The sequence below is a fragment of the Lygodium microphyllum genome, chromosome 26, assembly GCF_053477565.2.
Source record: "Lygodium microphyllum isolate KBCC chromosome 26, Lygodium_microphyllum_v1.1.10, whole genome shotgun sequence".
Taxonomy (NCBI): Eukaryota; Viridiplantae; Streptophyta; class Polypodiopsida; order Schizaeales; family Lygodiaceae; genus Lygodium; species Lygodium microphyllum.
Genome location: NC_141160.1, coordinates 103,728,938 through 103,754,370, shown reverse-complemented (window position 1 = coordinate 103,754,370; position 25,433 = coordinate 103,728,938). Strand labels below are relative to the sequence as shown.

The 25,433-nt window shown below is 39.7% G+C and overlaps 1 protein-coding gene across 2 annotated transcripts in view; it reads right to left on the bottom strand.

Annotated features, from left to right (window-relative positions):
* Positions 1 to 390: 390 nt before the first annotated feature.
* LOC148013621 (ATP-dependent zinc metalloprotease FTSH 8, mitochondrial-like) overlaps positions 391 to 25,433 on the bottom strand; it is a 54,683-nt gene continuing 29,640 nt past the window's right edge. Inside the window, exons 4-8 of one of the 2 annotated variants that reach the window (XM_087668368.1) lie at positions 22,020 to 22,156; positions 21,335 to 21,808; positions 20,421 to 21,188; positions 1,847 to 2,074; positions 391 to 1,266 (exon numbers count right to left, since the gene is read on the bottom strand). In XM_087668368.1, the coding sequence (XP_087524494.1) occupies positions 778 to 1,266; positions 1,847 to 2,074; positions 20,421 to 21,188; positions 21,335 to 21,808; positions 22,020 to 22,156 (2,096 nt within the window). In that variant the 3' untranslated portion in view covers positions 391 to 777. Of the gene's footprint in view, positions 1,267 to 1,343; positions 1,635 to 1,846; positions 2,075 to 20,420; positions 21,189 to 21,334; positions 21,809 to 22,019; positions 22,157 to 25,433 lie in introns of those variants that run through there. The other variant, XM_087668369.1, reaches the window with a different exon arrangement.

Below are 25,433 nucleotides of genomic sequence, written 5' to 3'. Positions count from 1 at the left end.
CATTTGAATACTTTTTTTCAACTAGACCTAGCTACAATGTAAGAATTCACGATAGACTCGCTTTAAGAGGGCCAATAGCGCAACACTCAAGGATGCATTATTTAAATTTGTGTCATAGCTTAAAGTAGCTTAAAATGATATATCTTTTGTACAAAATCATCACTAGGGGTGCATTTCGCTTTTGGAGGGCATTCAATTTATTGGCATGAAGCTGATATAATCACACAAGAGGAAATTAAAGGTTAAGAACCCTTGTTCCTCTTCTTCCTTGAGATAACCTACTAGTTCGTCTGTCCTGTATAGATCACCATGGAATGTCCATTGAGATACCATTAGCAACTAGTACTTTTGACCTTTCCACATCAATCTCTGGAAAAAAATGGAATCTCCAATGACAAACCAAGAACTTTTACTTACAAGAGGTCAGCTGTAGTTTTTCTTTACAAGTACAGATGACATTTTTGAGTAGTCCAAAATGGAGGTGTGTCACCTCCCCATATACAGGATATATCTCCTTGATTTTCATGTTTACAGCAAGGATACCCTGCAGTCTTTCCTTTTTGTGCAATGTCATAATTTTAAATAAAAGCGGACATCATGCACAAGGCTGTGAAGATCACCCTTGACAAATCAGATGAACTTGCACAGAAATCGATGGCTTTACCTTGTGGTAGGCTTGAGCAAAGCAATGGGCAAATTCGAATCTCTTTGACTCATATCAAGAACAGCACTCCACAGAGGAATGATACAAAAAAATGCTCTTTTTCATCATCATCGTCACGAAATTGCTGGAGTACCTTCCAAAGATGGTTGTTGAGAGCTATCCCCATCCTCTTGTTTGTTATCTTCATGCTGGACTTCAGCCTCTGATACTTCCTCCTGGAAGCCCATTTTGAACCTATCATAATTACTTATCTCTGCAGCCTTGAATGGTCTTTCACCAAGAATCCTCGTCAAATCATCTTGGTGAAGGACTTCTTTCTTTAGAAGCTCCTGTGCAAGTAGTTCCACACCATCTTTATGCTCACGAATAAGCCCTAGAGTGCGCTTATATGCTATTGAGACCCATTCTCGCACCTCCTTGTCAATTATTTCTGCTGTTCCATCACTGTAAGGTTTTGTCATTTCGAATGAATCCTCCTTTTGAGGGAAGGATAGGAGTCCCACCTTCTCACTGAAACCAAACACTGCCACCTGTTGATAAGTCATTTTTGTCACTTTCTCGAGATCATTCTGAGCACCTGTTGATATCTTTCCCAGTAAGACCTGCAATTACTAAGATCTCAGGATAGGCTATCATGTTTGCAAACCATTTAACACATAAGCCACAAACAAAATATCAAAGTAGGTAGACCTTTAACCTTAACAAATTGGAAACAGCTCGTCCATCAAATAATATATACGTTTGTATTAGAATCATTAGTACCAAAAGCCCATAAAGTGCACACTTTGTACATTTGTAAACCTTGGGACAAATTATGGGAAACAAACAAAGGTCAGAAGACTCCTGATTTTCTTGATTATGTTTCTACATTGCAGATATATGTATAGTACCAAAAGCCTGCAAACTTCATACAGCCCTCCCTGAAATACTAATGTGTCTGTAAACCTTTGGACAGAGCTTGAGCCAGATTCTGAGTGAACAACAAACAAGGACTTTTAAGATCTTGTCGTCTATTTGTAAACTCCAGCAATTATGAATATCTCAGACACTTTTTGACTTTTTCGTAGAAATGCATTAATGAAAATCTATATCCATGATGCCATAAATTAAAACTCCAGCAAGTTTAGCATCATAAGTCCAAATTAAACTGAATTTTGCCTCAAATGTTAGAAGACGATGTACCTCTTCAGAAGCTCGCCCTCCTAATGTCATGCAAGTCATATCTAGCAATTGCTCCTTGGTCATTAGAAGGTTTTCATTTGGGACGTACTGGGCAAAACCCAAAGCCGCAGTACCACGTGGAACTATAGTGACTTTTAGTAAAGGTTCTGCATGCTCCAAAAACCATCCTACAACAGCATGACCTGCTTCATGGTAAGCCACTGTTCTTCTTTCTTCCTTGCTTATGACCTGGAGAGGGCTACAGCATGTTATCTCAACAGATCGAAGAAAATCATATGCACAACTGAAAGTGACTACTTACTGACAACACTTGATAGGAGTTCAAAGAAAACACCAAGATCCAGAACATATACTCAATATCCATCAGCAAAGGGTTAGAAATTGTTCACCACAAATCATCTCGAAGCAACGAAAACTGACAATTTGAGAAAACCAATGATCAAAGCCTTTGTACCAGTTATTATGACATCCAAATCAACAGAAACTTGTATGTGCAGACAACAGAAACTTGTACTTGTGCATGGTGCTAGCTCATCCAATTATCCAGGGTACACTTATGAGAAAAACTATGTATCATGATGGCATTGTAATCAGTCATCCTCTGGCATTTTGCTGCAATTTGCATCAGAACAATAGAAGCAGGAAACGCCCCAAAATGCCCCTTGGGAGGAGCCAAAACGCTGAAACGCAGAGAGTTGAGCCCGAAATGCATTTCCCCAGCTGAAACGTTGGCTGCCACATGGCGTTTCACCTTGCGAAACGTTTCGGACTGCACGTTCCCCACATAGCCGAAACGTTTTTGGTTAATCAGCTTGTTTTTCAAAATACGATAGTGATTGTTATTTACATCTTGTCACAAATGTTTCGTCCAAACATTTTCTTTTTAATGTCTTGATTTTAATAAATGTTTAAACATTTCTTTTAATGTCTCGATTTTTAATGTCCAAGTGATTTCTTTTAATGTCTCGCTTTTGTTTGTTTTGATCATGTTGTCCAAACGTTTTTAATAATAAATGTTTTAATTTAAAGTTTCATTTTTAACTATGTTTTGTTTTAATTGTGACGTCCAATTTCCAAACGTTTTTTATAGTAAACGTTTTAATGTTTGGCATTTAATCTTGAAAGTTATTAATAATAAAGTTAAAACGTTTAATAGTCAACATTTTTATGTTTTGTTTTAAACGGGGCTGCGTGGCATGACCCAGCTCCAGATGTATTCGAAGGTATTGCGATTAGTTCGTTTCTTTCACAAATCCGGATTCCGTAGTGATAGTTGTCATGCTCCAGAGTCCAGAGCCCAAGCTTTGTAACAGAATCCAGATCCTCTCTCTCTCTCTCTCTCTCTCTCAATACAGCCACTCCCTAAAGAACTTCAGTTATGAGCCTCTCTCTCTCTACCACACCATAGACTGACAATCCACTTACTATTTATGAGCCTCTCTCTCTCTACCACACAATAGACCGACAATCCACTTCCCAACAAATTCCAATTATGAGCTGAACAGTGAAAACAGAGCTAGGACTGCTAAACTTCAACTATGAACTAAGAGCTTAAAACAGACGTAGAACTACCACTAGCAACTCTCTCTCTCTCTCTCTCTCTCTCTCTCTCTCTCTCTCTCTCTCTCTACAACAGTCCGCCTGCAGATCTCTCTTTCTCTCTGTCTAATATATTTCAATCATAGAAATAAAGTAATTATCATACCACAGAGTCAATAATCAAATCTGTCATAAAGTTTCAAAAATAATGGAGGGGTAACAATCAGGTCTAGAAACGTTATAAATATGCACTTCAGCTTCGCCCCATGCCATTCAAGGCTAGAGTATCCAACTTAGCTTCCACACACACACACACACTCTCTCTCTCTCTCTCTCTCTCTCTCTCTCTCTCTCTCTCTCTCTCTCAGCCCAAAGCTTTCTCTTCCTCTCAAAATATGAATCCCGAAGCTGCTGAAGCCTTTCTCAATGAGACTAGCACAGAGGAGACAACCCAAGCCGAATATTGGTGGGATCAAGTGAAGATCTTACGCAAGTACAATAGTAAGAAAGGTGGAGCTAGGTGGTGGATGCGACATGACTATGGCATTGAATAAGGTGGATTGGTAGCAAGGGTGAAAGCCCATCAACTTGGTCTTAGTGGAACTGGGATTAAGTCTTGTGCCAAGCTCCCTATGGAGGAGTATGTTCGAAAGGACAAAGAGCACAAAATGTTTCAAGAAACAAGGACTCCTTGAAACCCCTTTGCTATTCCAACATCAAGGCAAGCCACTAGCACAACCTCTAAACCTCATGTACATGGAACTGCAACATCTTCTCAACCAGCCTCCTGAGGTGAACAAAATACTTTGTTTACTTGTTGGCATCCCCAACGTAAGGCACAAGCGGATGCAGCAATTGTTGTGAATAAAGGGTCACCGTGCCTTTTACGGTGTTTGGGTGTGCACGCACCCTTATGTTGAGCTAAAACACACTTTTCAACTAATTAGCATTCTTAAAACAACCCCAAAACGCACTTAAATAATGCAAAACCCTAAAAAGGGGAGCAGTCTGAGAGAGTTTCAGTGGTCCCCCAAAAACCCTAATTCTTTGAGGCACCCTTCAACATCTATAAATAGACAAGCTGCCCCCATTCAGCCTTATTCCCGTCTCTGCAGGTTTCACACCTTGAATGCAAATTTCAGCCATCAGTCCACACACACGTGGCTGTCCAGCCCTAGACACTGCTGCCACACCTGATGCTGCTATGTTTACTTCTCTAGTGTGTAGGCGACAGCTGGCAGCCCATCTCCATCATCAGGCGACAACTTCCTCTATTAGGCAACAACTTCTCCACACCAAGCAACACCTGCCCACCCTCTTCGTCATCTGTACAGCTTGCGTTTGGTGCTCCTAGTCCTCCTGAGACCTACATTTGCATCCTTTCAACCTACACTCTGACTGGTGGTCACAGACTTCGGATCCATCTCCAGTGGATGTCACTCTCCGAGACACTGCTCTGCCCTTGAGTATCTGTACACTCTTACATTCATTTGCAGTATTCATTCACTTCAAAGTTGTGTTCTTCTCTCCCTTCTTCTGTTTGTGTTTGAGTTTCTATGTTTGAGTTTTGAGTTTTGTGTTTAAGGTTTGAGTTTTGAGTTTAGGGTTGGAGTTTTGCTTTCTGTGTCTGTGTTTGTGTCTATCTCTTTGTGTTTCTGTCATGGTCATACACTGTGTTTCCTCAGTGCAAACCCTGGTTTTTCTTCACACCTTACACATGTACTGTGTGTGTGTGTGTGTGTGTGTGTGTGTGTGTGTGTGTGTGTGAAATCAAAAACCTAAAGTGGTACTTTTTGAGATTGTAATCACATCGCATCTCTCTCTCTCTCTCTCTCTCTCTCTCTCTCTCTCTCTCTCTCTCTCTCTCTCTCTCTCTCTCTATATATATATATATATATATATATATATATATATATATATATATATGCAAACAACAGCATTGCGTTAGGTTGCTAGAGTTGTGTCAAGATAGTCGTCAAAGCTGCATCAAGATAGTCCGTCAAGCTGCTTAGATTACTAGAGTTGTGTCAAGACATTCATCAAAGCTGCATCAAGACAGTCTGTCAAGCTGCGTCACACTACCTGTCAAACTATGTCAGTCCGCCAGGCTGCATCAGACAGTTTGTCAAACTATGTCAATCCGTTAGACTGCGTCAATCTATTAGGATGCATCTAACAGTTCGTCAAACTACATCCATCCATCAGACTATTCAGATTGCAAGAGGCAATCTAATCAAAATAACGAGCCAGATTTCTCATTATTTTTCAAAATTTCAAAGGTTTTCTGAATTAAATCTTTGGCCCACTGACACACGTTTGCATGCATAACCACAATGTGAAATTTTGAGCCGAAAAATCGGGGCTTTTTCTAGATTTGGGGATTTTGATGCAAAACAGGACAATTTGATTCAAAATTTGCAAATTTGGTGCACATTTGCCCAAGAAATTTAGGGCTTTTCCCATTTTAGTGAAATTTTGTCAATTTCACCAAAATTTGTGCACATCGAACCCGAGAAAATTAGGGCTTTTGTAGAATTTCATCAAATTGTGTAAGAATTGCCTAGTATATGCACTTGGGTACATGTATTGATGCAATTCACGTGGATTTGCCTCTAAAAATTTGGGGCTTTTGACCGCAATCATCAAATTTGTGCCCAAGAATGCATTTGGAACAAAAATTGCAACAGAATTTTGGAGATTTTACATGCAATTGGTGCATTGGCTTGAAAATCTGGCTGTAATTGATTGTGGAGTGCAGTAGCAAACATTCTCTAATTCTGGAAATTAATTTCCAGATCTGAAATTTCTGCAATTTCTTAATTTTCACTGCTGGCTGGAACTTGCAACGTACTGTGGTCATTTGTGTGACATTTGGGCTTGCATTTGTTGACATTTGAGTGAATTTAGTACTGCAAATCATGGCTGGAAACAGTGACAGCAGCAGCCTTTTGCACATCAAGAAGCTTGAGGGTGCACACAATTTTGCAATATGGCAAAAACACTGCTACAATGTCTTGGTGCAGAAGAAATAAGTGAATCCCATCAAAGCGAAGGGAATAAGACTAACAAGTATGGAACAAGAAGAGTGGGATGAATAGAATGAGCTTGTATGCTCTATCATAGAGCACTCAGTATCAACTAACTTGCTCTTTAACATTGAGAAGTTGAATTCTGCATATGAAATGTGGCAAAGACTTCGGGAATTGTATGCTCAGAAAAGTGTAGCCAGCAAGGTCTATTGGCTGAAAAAGTTGATGGACCTTCACATAAAGGAAGGTACAGCCATGTCTATACATTTGAATGAGTTCAACTCAATTTTCAATCGGGTGATTGCTTTGGATTTCCACATTGATGATAAGTTCAAGGCTACTTTTTTGCTATGCACTTTGCTTGACAGTTGGGATACTTTCAGCACAACTTTGAGTAACTCAAATGCTAAGCAAACAACTCAACATGTAAAATAATTCAGCAAACAAGTCTTCTAATGCATTGCACACTAGGGGCAGATTTCAACAAAAGGGCAGTTCTAAAAATAGAGCATGCAGCAAGTCTTGCGGAAAAAATGCAAAGTGTCATCATTGTGGCAAGAAAGGACACTACAAACATGACTCTTTTCAACTGAAGAAAGAGAAAGGCAAAAGCAAAAATACTAAAGACAACAAGGCTGAGAAAAAGGACAACCAACCTGCAAAGAAAAGTAGTGCAAAGATAGAGGAGGTAATTGTAGTCACTCATGAGAATGATAGTGACGGTGATATACTCCTTACTTCTTCTTTTAGTGCACATGCGTTGATTGCAAATTATGATAATGGCAAGAAAGGACACTACAAATAGGACTATTCTCAATTGAAGAAAGAGAAAGGAAAAAGCAAAAACACTAAAGACAAAAAGGCTGAAAAAAAGGACAACCAACCTACAAAGAAAAGCAATGCCAAGATACAGGAGGTAATTTTAGTCACTCATGAGAATGATAGTGACGGTGATGTACTCCTTGCTTCTTCTTTACATGCACATGCATTGATTGCAAATCCTGATGATGACATGCACACTTAGATACTTGATTTAGGTGCGTCTTCTCATGTCACACCACATCGTGAGTGGTTTTCTGACTACAATGGTGGTGCACATGGTGTTGTCCACTTGGGGGATAACTATGCATGTCAAATTGCAGGTATTGATAGTGTGAAATTGAAATTTCAGCATGACTCCATGTTTGTTTTGGTAGAATGTGACGCATGTACCTCAGCTCAAGAAGAGCTTGATAAGCACAGGGCAACTAGATGACAAAGGCTATCATACCACCTTTGGGAATAGCAAATGGAAAACTTGTAAGGGTTCTTGCATTGTTGCCAAGGGCTCTAAAAGTGAAATTTTGGACAAAGGGTATTACAACAGTTGTTCACTTGATTAATCAATCACCAAATATATCTTTTGGGTTTTTTTATTGTTGAGAGAGTGGGCAAGGGGAGGCAGGCAAGCCACCTTCATATGCTCACTTGAGAGTATTTAGCTGCGAGGCATTTGTGCACATTCACAATAAAGAACGCAACAAACTTAAGCCAAAGTCCTACACATGTATTTTTCTAGGATATGGTGATGAGGATAAAATAGGATATAGCTTATGGGATCCCGAAAAAAAAATTTGTACGTGGCAACGATATTATCTTTCGGAAAGATTGCATGCACAAAAAGTCTGAAAAGACTCAGTCAAAAGGGTTGTATTCCAGGAAGATATACCAATAGGACAGTAAAGAATGTCTGCTGGACAGTAGCAAACACCTGTTGTAAATGGCTAAAACCAGCCTTCCTTCCATGGATGGGTGGTAAATCCCTGATTACAACTTAATTACAGCAGAAAACAAGTAATGAAAATCTGAAAATACAAATTTACTTACCGATCATGGACAATGCACACCCGATTGGCCCCAAATTTGGCGTCCCTTTCGGTATTTCTTAAGCTTTATTGAAGAATAAGTTGATTTACAATAGGATTTTCCCGATCCCCTTCGCAATCCAAACTCTCATTGCTGTCCAAAGTGACCAGCAAGTCTTCAATCTATTTTGCCCCTTGATTCGGGCACTTGATTGGCCTTCACCCACTTCATAGGCAATGGAAATGCCAAAATTCAATGGCTGGCTAGTCCTCCATCTGAATTTAGCTGAAATTCACCTTCAACCCTAAAAAATCCAAATCTTAGAGCTTCCAATTTCTAACACGCTTCCCAAGGCTGCTGCCAACCCCTCATTTCTACTGTAAATTAGGGTTTATAGTAGAGCAATTTGCAATTTCTCAACCTCCAAGGGTCCAAATGCTAAGATCTTCGAAGCAAGACTGTAAAATGGCTAGGAGAAGAGAGAGAATGCTGAGGAGAGAAAATTCAGAGTTTTGTCGCGAAGAATGACTGAAAATCGATCAAACCCAGTTACTACCTTGCCACAGTAGCTTGTAGATGCAAAGAACTAAAGAAAATCAGTCATTTACTGTTGTTGCCCTATCTCAACAACCTCTAGATACTGTCACCTGCTGTTGATTGGTTTTCTCCTGCACCTGGCTGCCTCACAAGGTCCTCTAATGGCTGCAAATCAGACCAGCAATATCTCCTCCCTCCCTCCCTCTTGCAGGTTGAATACACAAAAAATGCCTCTCGAGCCTCTAAAGACGTTTTTCAGTCTTGCATGGGCATTTTTTACAAGTGGCAACCTTTCCAAATGGTTTTTCCAACCTTATCCATAATTAAATATTAATTTTTAATCTTTAAATACTGAAAATTAATCTAATAATTATTTTGATGCCCTGAAAAATAATCTAACTAGCCAATAATTAAATTGGCTAGGCAACTTTCATTCCTAAGTGTCTCTACGCTATCTTTGACCATCAGATTGGCATTAGGTACCATTAAACACCACTTCTTTTGTGTCACCAACTGATACTTATGGCCAAATGAATGACCTAGGCCAACAACTGGAAACAAATACCACCAAATAACTGTGAGACATAACTTATAGCAACTTTTGCCTTTGACATCCCATGATTTTCTCAGATCCCAAGCTCATAAATTTACTCTAATCCCAGTTACACCTCACATATGCAACATTTACTTAACCATGTGATTAAAAATTAATCCACATGTTAAGTGAGGTTTCAAAAATACATATCCTCATGACAACCCTCCCCCTTGAAATCCTTGCAATCGTCCTCAATTGCACTGCCAAATGCATCAAAAGCAAAGTACTACACTGAAATTTCCATAGAACATCATAGTCAACACAACATTGCATACTGCTGTTCAACCATTCCATATGCCCAACATATACTGAAAATCACCGGCCAACATAACATAAGACTCACAAAGAATCTCAAAAACATTGCCAGATTATCATGTGACGTCCATTACTCATGAGCTCAACTCATCTAGCAAAACCAAACCAAAGCATAGCATAACCAAGCATAAACCATGGCTAAAACATCAATGGCATCATAACATATGCTGTTGTCCATGAAACTAGATATAAACTATTGAAAATTGAGCATAATCTAATGATAAACTAATAACTTGCTGATCTGAGAACTAATCACAAACTGCTGCAAATGTGACCCTAAACTAATCACAAACTCGTTGCAGAAATTGACCAGCAATCAATGCAAAAACTTATGCAAAACTAATCCAAAAAGTGACCATAAACGGTTCTCAAGATGATTAAAAATTGAGCTTAATACCACTGAATATTAATGATCATACGCTGAAAACCAACATTTGATAATCAGCCCCTGATGATCATTAACTAATGCTACACCAAGCATAACCAATGCCATACCAAGCATAACCGATTACACACCGAGCATAACAAATGCAAATGTACAGTTTCAGAGCTGCAGTGAAAACCATATCGGCCTGCATACCAAACATAGTGACTAGTACACTGAATAGTGATCTTCTGGCAAACATACTGTTCAGCTACAATACCCTAAATATATGCCAAATACATTTGAGATCCACTACTTCTAGAGTTGTCCATTACTAAGGAGCAAAGGTGCCAGCTCCCTCACAAGCATCAGGTAATACTTTGGACCTCTGCTCTGCTGAACCTGATCGAGTCTGAACTCTTACTGGAAAGCATCAAGGCAAAGCTACAATAACTGAGGATGGTCTGCCAAGTCATCCTCCTCATCCATTTGGCATCCATTGGTGAATAATTTTGAAGCTTCACCAAGTACCTTCTAGAACCCTTACCCCTGATCTTGCTCTCTGTGTGTCAAAATCTGCTCTAGTATCAATATTTCATTGAGCTCTTTAACCTCTAGCTGAATTTCAGCAGACATATCCTTTGGCGCATCACCATAAAAAGACCTCAACAAACTGACATAAAAAGCATTATGTATCCGCTAATGTGGAGGTAATTTCAGCCGATATGTCACATCGTTGATCTTTTCCAACGCCTGGAAGGACCCATAGTATCTCACACTCAACTTCGAATACAATCTTTCTCTTCCTTTCATTTTTTTCCAACCTTGCCTTTTCAAAACGCAGCAATACATAATCACCCTCTACAAACTGCAAAGCACGTCTATGGCGATCAGCAACCCTAATTTGCTTTTCTTGCGATCTCTAAAGTACATATTTTATCTTTGCACAGACTACATCCAAGTTTTCCACATAACGATCAATCTCAAAGATCTTATCCTTGGTTTGCAGAATCACTGGAAGTTCGCATTAGCATCCAACCTTCCACTGCTTGCTGTGAACAAAACCCTTAGACTACACACATCCCGACATCTTTTGCCTATCATGCTTTACCTTCTACCATACGATACATGTCTTAACAAACTATTCTATATCATACCTCAAAGATAACCAATAAAAAAAATACTCCACTACCTTCACTCTGGCATCAATACCTCTATGTCCTGCATACGAAGAAGCATGACTTTCAGTGATAACTCTAGGCCTTAACTGCTTTGTGACACACAGTCGTCCATGCATCATCAAAAATCCATCTCTTACACAAAGTGTCCATCCCTTTGGCCATTGCAAATGTCACCACCTAGTGATACTTTTTGCAATTGCTTTCCTTATTTACTTAAATAAATATTTTATTTTTCTTTTATTTAGTTGTTGTTTCTTTTTACCCCCAAAGTTCTCTTGGAATAAGCCGGGATCTTTGCATGGCCAGAAAAGGCAACCATTGTGGAACAAATTTGACTAATGGTTTGTCTGAGCCTTAGGACTAGTTCCATATAGAATGGACACCGAAGAATAGAATGCCAGTGGTTTGGGACTGTGTGCTTAGCCACTAGAGATGGTGCAGGACAATGAGCCTCGCCTAGACAAAAGATACACATGTGAGAATGCTCACGGAATAAAAGTCCCTATAACTAAGCCACATTATACTTTTTGATGTGGTTGCAAAGATAAAAGTTGCTTAGAACAACTTGAGGAATGCAAGGGTCACCATCCCTAAAATTTAGGGAGTTACTATTTTTGGACCCCAGAATCTGTTCGCGTCATTATCTTGGTTTTTGCACAAGGATTAATTCTCTAGTCTGTGCCGAGGTCAAATTTTACACCGATCATGGAGAATTTTAGACCAGAAGGTTTAAGCGGGGAATTTGTTATATGTATGCCATGTGGCACAAATTCCCAAAAGAGAGAGTGTGTGCATTTTTAAAAAAACGTAATAGGCATAAGGGGCAAATCAGAGAATGAAGTTCTGAGGAGCTGAGGGCAGATTGCTGCAATTTCATCAGCTATGGAGAGTCCATCTCTGACTCATCTACGGAGGTAGAGCTTGCTCCCTCTAATCAACACTCTCTCTATTCTCAGAGGAAATGCTTGGCATGATGGGTTGATTCCATCGAAGGGTTTTTCCACTGTGATTTAGTGCTGTTCATGGGATTGTTTTACTACTAGAACGATGCCAGAGTAAAAGGGATGTTGTTTTGGACATGCTAGACAGTAAGAACAATGAATTCAGAGATCTAGACAGTAAGAACAGGGAATTCAAAGATCTGCAGACTGTCATTCTGCACATGAATCATTGAGTTTTGGTCACAGAAAATGCTTTCTTAAAAGGGATGTTGTTCTGAACATGCTAGACAATAAGAATAGTGAATTCAAAGATTTGCAAACTCCAATTCTGCACATGAATCATTGAGTTTTGGTCACAAAAAATGCTTTCCTAAAAGGAATGTTGATCTAGTCATATTGTACTATCCTTATGCAGCTGGGATTTACTCAGAAAAGATGAAAACCAATGGTTCTCAAGTTATGTATTTTGGAACGTTTCATTTTTGTAACTTTCCATCTTTTAATTGATAAAGAAATACCGAGAGGGGCACCGGTCTTTGGGGCCAATCTGGTGTTGAGCGAGGGAGTGAGGTCTCTGTGTTTGTGTGTATGAGAAAAGACCACGTATTAATTGAAGGAACTACTGATAGACCAGTTTCAGCAAAGCTGATCATAAACATTAGCAAAGTTCAATCAGCAACATATTGCTCTTTCATGGCATCCAACTCAATGTGATAAACCATATTGACAGCCGACAACTAAGATTTACGTGACAATGCATCACTTTTTTCACTCTTTCTCTGCGATTTGTTTCTCTTTCTAGCCCTATTTTTCAAATCTGCCCTGATTTTCAACTTTATTTTCAGATTTACCATTTTTCTCAGCCTTTGACTCTTTGACATGTGACTTGGTATCATCATCATCATGGAATCCTGCATCCTTTCCACGAAGCAATGTGTCGATTGTAGTTACAGTTTCTATAAGTTGAGACATGTTGGAAACAGTGGACTTAATGCAAAAAATCCCAAATACCCTTTGGCAAACCACTAATATACTTCTTCACCTACTCATAGAGGGGTACTATGCAATAAGAAGTAACTGCCAATAATGCATCCCAAAACTTCTTATTATACTGATCCAAGTTCTTGTAGTCTTTGGAATTCAACCGATTCCAAGCTGTCATAATGTCTACTTCAAAGGTACTTGTTAACCAATTTGAAGTAAACATTTACTTGAACTAGATCCAAGTGGTAGGTGGCTTCCCTTGAATAAGAAGTGTACACCACCACTGCAATGCATTTCTCTTAAAAAATGTGGCTACCTTGCATATCTTAGATGCCTCTGTGAAGTTGCCTCCAGAATAGGCTGCATCAAACTGCTAAATAAAAGCAAGTGCTTTCAACCTATCTTGTGTACCACTGAAAGGCTCAAACTTCACGCTTTTGCCACCGTCATAGTCCTTCAACAGACCTATGGCAGTCAAGTTATCATAATAGGCTGCTGCAAAAAGAATGCATTGGCTGTATTTGCATAAAAACCAGTACTATTTGAAGCACCTACATGACCAGCACCAAATCCTTGTGCTCCAACAGTCCTTGGGGATGCCGATACATATCTGTATGGCCTGCTTTGTGCCCCAAGCATCATGCCTATGCTACCATACATGGGATTAGGCATTCCACTTGCATTACCCGGATACATTGGGTGTTGTGAGCCATGCATTGGCTGCTGCATACCATAGGGATTTGTGCCATACATTCCTATATGCAGTGCCTATCCAGTCATAGCATGAAAAATGGTACCACCACCAAAGTATCTTTGTTGTCCCATGCTTGCATGTGCATAATTGCCTTACTACCCATGTTTCCATGGATTAGCACTACCAAGTTGGCTCATGGATGCAAACTATGCTGATCATCCTAGCTGCAAGAAGTCTACTTCAGCATGTGTCTTCACGTTCACAGGGAGAGCAATCTCTTGGATATCCAAGTTGCACAAGTGTGTTGCAGTCTACTACAGAGACCGAGCATGTGGCTGCCACTGAAACATGCAAGGAGGCTTTATGGCTTTCACATCTCTTAAAGAATTCACAATGGGATAGTTTAATAAACAACTACTCTCATCTTAAGATACGTAAGACAATGCACAAATGTTTCGTATATTCCTCTAATGACTTACTATAAATTAAAATGTCATTAAGGAAAATGACTATCCACTTTTCAAGATAGATCATTCATCATCTATTGAAAAGTTATGAAAGCATTGATCAATCCAAAAGGTAAAACCAAAATTAATAATATCCATACCACGTTCGAAACGCAATTTTCAAGACATCAGATATCCTCCAAAGACATCTATATATGCTAATGTCCAAACCTTAGATTCATTGTGGTGAAATAGTACACACCACAAAGTCAATCTATAAGGTCATCCATCCTAGGTATACTCCTATAATATTTGATCCAAATACTCACTAACATTTGTATTCATATTATTATTATTATTATAAAAATTTAAATTACATAAAAAATTATATGATTGAATTTTTTCAACAAAGCAAATATAAGTTATAACACTTAGATCAAAAAAATATTAAACAAAACCCATTGTTAAAATCATATATACATTATTTTTTGCGATCTCGAAAGGTAAATAGCCCTTAATCACATGGAAACGACCATCAAGCTTAAAAGAAAGTATATGATTTTTATAATCCATATACAAGGAGACCTATTCCTCAAAGAATCATGGCATGTCAAAAATGGCCTCAACATCGTCGAAGCTCATAAGTTGAAAATCCATAATTTGATGTTATTGTTAAATCAAAAAAGTATTAAGTAAACTTCATTATTAAAATCATGTTCACATTATTTATTGTGACCAAAAGGATAAACAACCCTCGATCGCATGGAAATGACCATTAAGCTTAAAAGAAAGTACATGATTTTTATAATCAATATACAAGAAAATGCATTTTTCAAAGAACCGTGGCATACCAAGAATGACATCAACACCGTCAAGGCTCATAAGTCAAAAATCCATAATCTGATGGTATTGTTGGATCAAAAGATTCAAGTCCAATACCAACTGATCCTAGCAATCCACTGTAGGGCTCTCCGTATATTAAACACCATAAATTTGGTTAACATGTACCTTATAGAGTCGTACTCCATATACCAAACAAGAAAAAATAAAATTTTAGTAAAACCGTTATCAAAAAAAACTAGAACCTCTTGGCCATTTATACCCTCCGTAACTTTCAAAAGGTCGTGCAAGCCAAATATGTTTTTATTAATGGAACCACTATTACTATTAGTAGTATCATAGTTGTCTCCATATATAGTACTGCACCATCCATAGGATACGGTACGGTACACATTAATACGATTTCGTACGAAAAAACAAGATAGCTTTGGTCACACCCTCCTAGCCTTTTTTTTTTCTAGCATCAACTTCTCTTGTTTGTATAATCATTTATGTGTGATATATCCAATCCCATCCATTAATGTTGTAACACATGTTGCACATGAAGCATATACCATAGAGGTTTTGGCATATTACTCTCAAGTAATCATCTTGTATACTCTAATAGCATTGCTTTTTAGGCTTTTACATACTTATTCTATCATCTTTAATCCAAAATACCTAAGTTTTTTTTTCGTACTAATATCATATTGTACCTTGTAAAATCTTAAAATACCATTTAGTATCATATTTTATCAGACCATACGATATCATACATTTCGTACCTAACAACTATGGCTACCATTATCAAAGCAATCTTTGAATAAAATTTCGAAAGATATACCTAGTGCTTCAAGAGTATTTATCGAAGTCTTGAAAGTAAAACTTCAACTTTTTGTTCTATGTACGCTCGCAATTACCACAAAAGTAATCTATCTGATAGCAAGCGAAACAACAGCTCTTCAAGAGATCCTCGCTATGAGTAACCTTGTGCTTGCCATCCTTTTTCTTATGCAACTTCAAAGACGGCTAGCAAGTTGCTGTTAAAATAGCCGATTTTTTTTACTTCAAGACTAAGGTAGCTCGATGGAAAGCCCCCATCGATTGGTTACCACTACTTGCAACTAACATATTATCTTCTTCTTTTTTTCATACATGTCTTGCAAACGTTCTCCAACGAATGAAGAGGATTACAAAGTACCTCATTTTAATAGTCTAGCAACAATCCAAAAAGGCTTTTGTTTTATGCAATAAATCTTTAAGATCCTCTAAGTGCACATCCAAGCTCTTCTTTCCTATATCAAGCTCAAATAATTTTTGAAAACTTTCAATCCGATCATTGATCACAAAACATTTCCAAAAACTTTATTGAAAATCAACCCATTTCACTAGCTTAGAGTATAGACCTACCCATTGAGCCTACACCTTCCCTTATAACATGATTTGTATCTGCCTGATACACTGGCATCATCAAACTGATACAAATCAAACTATGTCGCCCATTTAGCCAACCATGAATTGATGTTCGTCTCATCACATTCATTCTTCTTTTCTTTAAAGGAATCGGTTGGAATTAAAGAGACAATGTCCTCACAAATGAAAAATGAGAAGTACGCAACTCAACTAACTACCATTGCATTTCTTTTTCTTAAGCTTGGAAACTTGCTACAAGGAACAAATCTCTGTCAAATTTGAAAGAAGAGAAAGCTTTCAAATGCTGCTCGTGCGTGTGTTTGGGTTCAGAGAAAGCTTGACGCGCATCCCATTGTATTGAGGTTCAATAAAAACAAGCGCATCAAAAGAAGATACCCTCCTATGAGGAGCCATGATATTATTAAGAGAAAATGAGTGAAGAAAAGAAATGAAACTTTTTGTAAGAGCGAGATATAACAATTTGAAGATGGAGGAGTGCGAGAGAGAAGAATAAACAATAGAAGTGGCAATTTGCAAGATTAAAAAGCAATCTCTATTTAATGTCTTTTTTTTTGGGCCAAGGAGAAGAAGAGCTTTAGACGGACAATAAATGTCTTGGTAAAGCCTTTCGAAAAGAAGACTATTTTCTTTTTAAAAGAAACAATTAATAATTCTCTTTTTTTTAAATTAAAAGAGACGTGTGGCATTTAAAAATTTAGCCACACCTATCTAATACACATATTGCCCTCTACATTTGTTCGTCGAGAAGGAAATCACAATTCCTCCCAATCCACGTGGCCAAAAGTCAAAACCTCCCTCCCCGTCTCTCCCCACCCCGACTTACCCCTCAGTCGTCACATCAAGTCCACTAGAATATCCCAACTTGACGTCCATTCGAGGACGTCCCATTCTTAAGGTCCCAATTACTCTCTCGTCTACCGTTCATCTTGATTGCTCTTGTCTACCATTTGTTGAACCGTCTCCATCTCTCATCTTGAAACTAGCCTCCCTTTCTCTCACAATAGTGGTACTAACCCGATTAAGAACTTAATTATAGCAATTAATCAAATCACAAAAACTAAAATGTACACTTAACCATACAATCTTGGACAGTGGACACCCTAGTGGTCCCAAAATTGATGCCCCTTGCAGTATTTATTTAGCTTTTATTGCAAATTGATGGAGTACAATTGAGATCCTCTAACCTCCTCCGCTAATCCAAGTGCCTCTTGCTATCAAAACTCACCAACCAATCTCCAAACCGATTTGCCCCTTGGTTTGCTCAGGGATTAGCCTTCACCCTACTTCTTGAATGACGAACTCAATCCCAAATCTAATATTGGCTAGTTGGCCTCTTGAATCTCCCTAAAATTCCTCAATTTCAATTGTTGAAATTCAAGTCCTAAGCACTCAATTCTGAGCACACATCCCGAGGTGGCTATCAAACCCTAATTTCTACTATAAATTAGGGTTTACAGTATAGGTTAATTGAAATCTCTTCCTCTAATGACTTAAACTACTAGAAGATGATGAGGAGAGTTGGAAAATAACTAAAGAATGAGAGAAAATGCTATAGAGAGAAATTTCATAGTTTCATCGTGAGAACTGCTAAAAAACCGTTGTTGCCCTACTAGAACAGTCATGGAAGTTACCACCTATAACTTAGGACCACCAAAAAAATATTGTTGTCCCCTCCTGTATGTTATCACCTACACCAGAAAGACCTTGAGTTGCTATCATCTGATCCTAGAGGGCTCCAAACTATTGTCACCTACTACAGGAAAAATTAATTTAATAGTTATTCTAGTGCCCAAAAAAATAATTCCACCAATCAATAATTAAATTGGCTAGGCCAATTTGTCTGCCAAGTATTCCTAAGCACTTATTAGCCCTTAGACTAGTATTAATTAATTGATTAAAGCCTAATCTTTAATGTCACCACTGACATTAGTGGCCAATAAATTGGCCTAGGCCCAAATCTAATGTCGGATACCATCCAATACCTATCAAACATAACTTATTACAAATTTTGCCTTTGACGCCAACTAATATCTCGAGGTCCTAGGTCCCACACTATGAAATAATTAACTTGCATCTCACATATGCAAGTCACATTAGCACATTTGATTAACTTTTAATCAAATGCTAAGCAAAGCAATAACATTTCACATCCTCATGACACATCTACCATGTCAAGCTTCAAGGCGGCCACCTGCTGGAAACAACTATGTTTTTCTCTCAATCACTCATTCTCTCTCTCTAATCATCACAACACTTCTCTGTTTTCCATAATCCAACTGCTTCTCTCTCCACAACATAATTCTCTCTCCATGACATCCATAATCTGATAGTAATGTTTATGCTCAAAAGAAAGATAGCGCTACCATTAACGATGATTGAAACGTTAAGTGTTAATGTTAAAGTAACATTTAATGCTGCATTAACATTAATATTAATGTTGATATAAAACTACTATCATTTGAATTTCAGATGCTTGTCCGAGCCACAAGGTTACAATTTTTGGCGTCAATTTGCCATAGCCTTGGAGTGGCAGCTCCCTAGACTCCACTCGTCAGAACCTCAAACAAAACCTACCTCGCAAGCATCTCCTCAGCACAAAACCCGATCACGAGTATGATGGATACCCTGTAGCCACATTAACCACGGGTCTTCTCATAGCCATAACAGTTGTCCAACTTTTCAAGAACAAGAGTGCTACTAGTGAGCCATTAAAAGGATTAGCACTTATCTAAAATCACAGTGTACTAATCCCTATTTTATTATTCTTGAAACAACCCTAAAAAAGCTATTGATGCTGATTATAAAAATAAAATGGCTTCATTTGTGCACGGTAGGACAAATGCACTAAAAATCCTCTATAAATATAATCAATTGTGGGCATCCCTTTATCCCTTTGGCTATTCATCATTGCCACCTGGAGCTATCAGCCACCTACCCTCTCACTGCTGCCCATATCCCATCTGCAGCTGCTGCTGGCCTATTATCAGCCTGCCACCTTCACCTCAATCTGCTGAGGCCTGTTTGGAGGACATTGTCATCAGTGGCTGAATGCTTCAGCTGCTGCCCTGCCTGCCTATCCCTTCATCAGCAACCTGCTGCCCAGCCAGAAGCCCTCATTCGGGGCCAGCTACTGCTAAAGTTTAGGCAGCCACTGCTGCATTTCAGGCCACCCTTACGTCAAATGGCCTGCTGCATCATAAAACAACCTGCGTGTGTCATCATCCATGAGTGATCAGCAGTATCTTTCTGCCTGCTGCCTGCATTTTTCTGTCTTCATCATTCTTGCATCATATTCGCTCTGAAAGGCTGCACTTTTCTCCTCATGCTGTCACACACATCATCATTAGCCTGGTGGAATGCTTCTGCTGCATTTTGGGATCCATCACTAGTACGACACACTCTCAGAGCTGTTCCCAGCATCTCTGACACCACTCTCAGCTCAGCTCATCCCCTATCCTTGAGACAAAGGTTTGAGGCCCCCATTGATACAGAGACCCTCTTCAAGGCCATGACATTTCTACAGAGACTGTGGACTTAGACAATGGCCAAGTGCAAAAGCCCAATCAACAACCACATATAAAGAATTTGCACATTCATCTCCACCCTCAGTCACATACACACACCCCAAGCATTAAGTTTTAACAAAAGCATGTCTACCTGCTGTATCTGCAGCTTTGTGACCGAAAGCACAGGCAAATCCAATCAAACCACAATAAGACTTTAACACGGTTCAAAACAATGGAGTAAGAAAGGTCAGACACAATTAGGCTCATGAAAACAATAAGCAGGCTAAAAACTAAAGAAATTTACTATGCTGTGTAAAGAACATGAGCAAGTAGATGACCAATGACCTTATGTTTCTTTTCCAGTCCTCCAATTATCCTGTCAATAGCTGCCTCAAAATGCTCCATGCATATTTGTGTTTGTTCCTTTCTTGCTGCAAAAAGTGCCGCTTCATTGCAGACATTTGCTATGTCAGCACCAGCAAACCCTGGCGTAAGTGCAGCAAGTCGTTCAGAGTAATATGTTGCAGCCTTATCAAGTTTCAGTTTCTGTAAATATATACGGAATATTTGTTCTCGTCCTTTTATATCTGGTCTATCAATTGTGATTTGCCTATCAAATCGGCCAGGCCTCAATAATGCTTTGTCTAGAATGTCAGGCCTGTTAGTGCCAGCAAGTACCACCACACCCGATGTAGTCCCAAACCCGTCCATTTCAACAAGCAGTTGATTCAATGTACTTTCCCTTTCATCATTCGCTCCAGCAAAACCTCCACGGCCTCTCGCTCTGCCTATAGCATCAATTTCATCAATAAAAATAATGCTAGGAGCAGCCTGCCTAGCTTGTGCAAACAAATCCCTGACTCTTGATGGTCCAACACCCACAAACATCTCCATAAAATCAGAGCCACTGATAGATAGAAAGGGTACTCCAGCTTCTCCAGCAGTTGCTTTAGCAAGGAGAGTTTTTCCAGTCCCAGGAGGACCAACAAGCAATGCTCCTTTGGGTATTTTGGCACCCAATTCCTGATACTTTTTAGGATTCTTTAGAAAGTGTACAAACTCCATGATTTCCAATTTTGCCTCGTCACATCCAGCGACATCTTTAAACAGTACCTGAAATATAAAGTAGTTAGATTCAAGTCTTAGGCCTGAGAAAGAAACTCACTTTGACCACGGCAGACAAAGGACATATAATCTACACTGCCATCAATTACAGTAGTTGGGTAGTACAGAAGAACTAAACCAAGATAGAAGCAAACCTTATCTTTAGGGTTTTTGCTAAGTTTTGTGACACGGGCCTTCCCTACACTGAAGAGTCCACGTGCACCGCCGAAACCACCTCCACCACCACCTATGCCCAATCCACTCTGCATACGCCGTGAAAGATAGATAAATCCTGCAATTAGGAGGACTGTAGGGGCCAGCCTCATCAACTCTTGCTGCCAGCTTAGTTCATTTACGTAAATTACAGGCACGTAATTGTGTGGGTCAATACCCATTGCTTCTTGAGCTTCTTCAAGCTTTCGCTCGAAGGACTCTACACTTCCAATGTAGAAATAATATTTGTATTGGCTACCACCTGTGTTGGACCATGAATCTTGCTTTCCATCACTTTTTGTAGCCTGTGAAGGACTATTTTTGACATATACCTTTGCCACACTTTTATTCACAACTTCAATGCGGTCAACTAATCCAGGCTCAAGAAGCTTATTCTTGAACTCTTGAAAGCTTATCTGTGCGAAACAAAGTTCTATTAATAAGACTTTAAATCAAGTTATGAAGCCATAAAATAAAATTTAAGGGTCGAACATTTTGTTTTGGAGTTTCTTCCAAAATAATACCATTCTTATTTAAAAGTATACCATCTATGAGAGAAACAGTTACATCATGAGAAACTTGCGAGATGGCAATCAGTTGAGGAAGTGCAAAGGGAAAAGGAAGGACCTCTTGGGCATCATTTCGACCCAGTGATAGAGAAGCAAGCACAACAATAGTGCCAATAGCTGTCGTTATGAATGATCTTAATTGATCCTTCGTAGCCGATTCACCAAAACCTTTTTGATCATCTGACTTTGGCTCTTCTGCACAATCAGAAAAGTAGAGAGATGTCAATAGAATCTTACTCTATCGCAATTCCCAACTAAAATATAATTTCAAAGGTGGAAAATGGAGGACATTTAGATCCAGACTTATGACATACATCCACTCACAAGTGTTGATTTCACTAGCTTTTTTTCACACACACACACACAAAAACCAGTAAAACTTCAAAAGAGGCCAGGAGACTTTGTGAACCACACATGACCAAGAACATATCTAATTTTCTTTTACCTTTGGTACAAACACAACTATAAGAAAACATTAGCTGATCTCATACTATACACAACTCAACATAGATACCTTTGAAGAGCCTATTCCATGGTTCACGGTTCACCACTGTTCCCAAACATATCATTGAATTATAAAACCTCTGTACACAAATGCATACAATTCTAAAACAACCTGCAATTGAAGCCTCGTTTTGAAGTTGATCCGGTATTTCTAGCAAGCCCTATCCAGAGCTTACAAAATGGAACCCTTGCTTTGAGCCCCAATATTTCTGTAATGCCCTATCTAGAGCTTACATCTCCTTTGCATGATTTTAAAGCATGTTCTATCTGTATTGAGATTATAACTCTCTGCAAAGTTTTAAACCAGTGTTCTGATACACATTAATACACACAATTATTTCCTCATTAGCATAGCATCATGGGGAAAGAAAAGGGAGGCTGCCAAACGACGACAAAGTAATTTAAAACAACCTACATATGGTAAAAGCAACAGCGGCCAAAAATGTGATAGACAGTCAATGGTGACTGACAATTTGATGGTGAGGTTGACAGAGGTGTTGACTGAGAGGGGCCTCCGCACACAAACAATGCCCTTATTCACTGCTTAACTTTATAGACCTTCGGACAGCAAACGGAGCCACCATTAACAAACTTCTCTTTTGGTGTAGTTGCAAAGTGCATGACATAAATTCTACATTCCAGGTAAACCAGCAAACTATGCCTTGTGCAAAGCCCCTCTGAGACAATGATAGTGGTTTCTCTATGGTTTCAACATTGAGATAGAGATGGTGACACGGGTAGTTTCAACTAACATCAGGATGATGTGACCATGATGTGACAAACAGATAGTGACTGTAGCAATGTGACAGACAGTGATGACCTCACAGTGAATGGCAACAACAGTGACAATGATGATGACGGTGACAGAATGATAAAAGGCCAAGCTTTTGTCTTGCTTTCAGCTTGCAACATTACAAAAGACAAACGTTTGTGTTGCTTTGGCTTTAGACACTTTTTCAAAAAGATATCAATGCTAAAAAGACATTGAGCTGTTGAGAAGCCCATTCATTGACTGCATTTCTTTTCATTAATTCATTCATCACAAACCCAAAAAGGGGTGGGCACCCACATTGTGGGGTGCCATCCTAGATTGTCCATGCCTATAAATAGGGCACTAACTCCCCACATTCATAGTCATTCATCCACTCTTTCTATCAGATCACTCCATCCTATTAGTCCTCTCCATTCCCCAGCCTCTCCACTGCTGTTTACACCCCCACCGGGAGGACAACCCAGTTCGTGGATGATCCTTCATAGTTGTCTAATGCCTGGCAGCCTGTATCATCTGTTGCAGCAGATGCTGCCACCCAGCTGAGACATCATCAGGATTAATGCAGGCAACACCATCCACATCATCAGGATTTGCATTTTGATGCCTTGGATCTCTTCAGCATCTGTTCCGTCTTCTACAAGCTGCCTGCTGCCCCTCCATGCTGTGTTTTGCTGCTGGGAAACCCTCTACTGCTACATTACACCCCGAGGCAGGCCGTCTTGCCATTCTCACTCTAGAGCTCAATGGTTGCTGGTGATCGTCTCTTTCCTCTTTGATGGCATCTGAGGACTATGTTCCACTCCCTCTATAGTTGTCCTTCACCATTCAGCATTTATCTTTGACTCCCTGCTGCCCAGGGTACTGCATTTCACTCCCTCCACTGTGCAGATTTCCTACAGGCATTGCCGCCTGATCAGCCAAGATGATACAGTCATCTTCAAGCTTTGCTCCATTGTATCACCACGATTCAATGTTCATCATTCTTCACTCTTCTTCTGATTTTTTCTTCTTTCAATGTTTTTTGTACACTTTAGTGTTTCTCCCCAAAAACCCTACTATTTAGAGAGCTAAAAGATCCTCTTCATTGGAGATGGCAAACAAAGATTGCGGGTTCGACATCACCTTTACATTTCCCTTATTTTTGCTGTATCGTTAGAAGATACTGTCAGAGTGCAGCGGTGCGGAAGTGTAGGACTGAGAGAGAGAGAACGCAGAGAGAGAAGAGAGCGAAAGAGAGTGTGCTGAATACAAAGATATGCAGATATATACACGGGCGCAGTGCGCTGGACTGCGTGTCTCCACCTCGACGATGCAACCTGCTGTTCACCTCGAAGTCCGCTGCAGTCTGCACTGTCTCCTGTCTGAAATCTGCAAACAGAGACGGAATCTGCGCGTGCCACCGGTCTATAATGTGCAAGCAGAGAAGTGTAGGAGACTGCTGGAATCCTCGGCTATTTATAGCCAGGGAACTGGGCGAAGACAGGGCAGGTCGGCTGCATTAAATGCAGCGGACTGGACTGCAGGCAGTCGGACTGCCACGTGGCAGTCCGACTGGACTGTGCAGTCCCATACCGTACAGGCGCTGATCTTTAACACCCCCTCTCAAAGCCTGGGCAGGGCAGAAGCCTGAGGATCTGGAATGCCTCCGAAGTAGAGCCTGGGGAAGTGCCTTCGTAAACAAATCTGCAAGATTGTCCTCCGTCTTGCAGTACTCCACAGTGATGGTCTCATCCAGAAGCTTCTCCCTGATGAAGTGGTACTGGATCTCTATGTGCTTCGTCCGGGCATGAAAAACAGGATTCCGTGCCAAGGCAATGCAACTCTCATTGTCACATTGCAGCAAAGTAGGACGAGTCTGGGGGCAGCCAAGCTCCTCCAACAATCTCCGAAGCCACATAGCTTCACATGTGGTGGAAGACACGGCCCGATACTCCACCTCAGTAGACGAAAGGGCTACCGTGGGCTGCTTCTTGCCACTCCATGAGATAACACCTGCACCCAAGGTAAAACAGTAACCTGTAGTAGACCGCCTGTGGTCCACATCACCAGCCCAATCCAAGTCGCTCCAACCTGCAAGTACAAGATCTGAACCATCTGTCTTTGCGGGATAATGAATCCCTAAATCAAACGTCCCCCGCAAATACCGAAGTATCCTCTGAGCAGCCTCCCAATGCACCGTCTTAGGTTCACTCATGA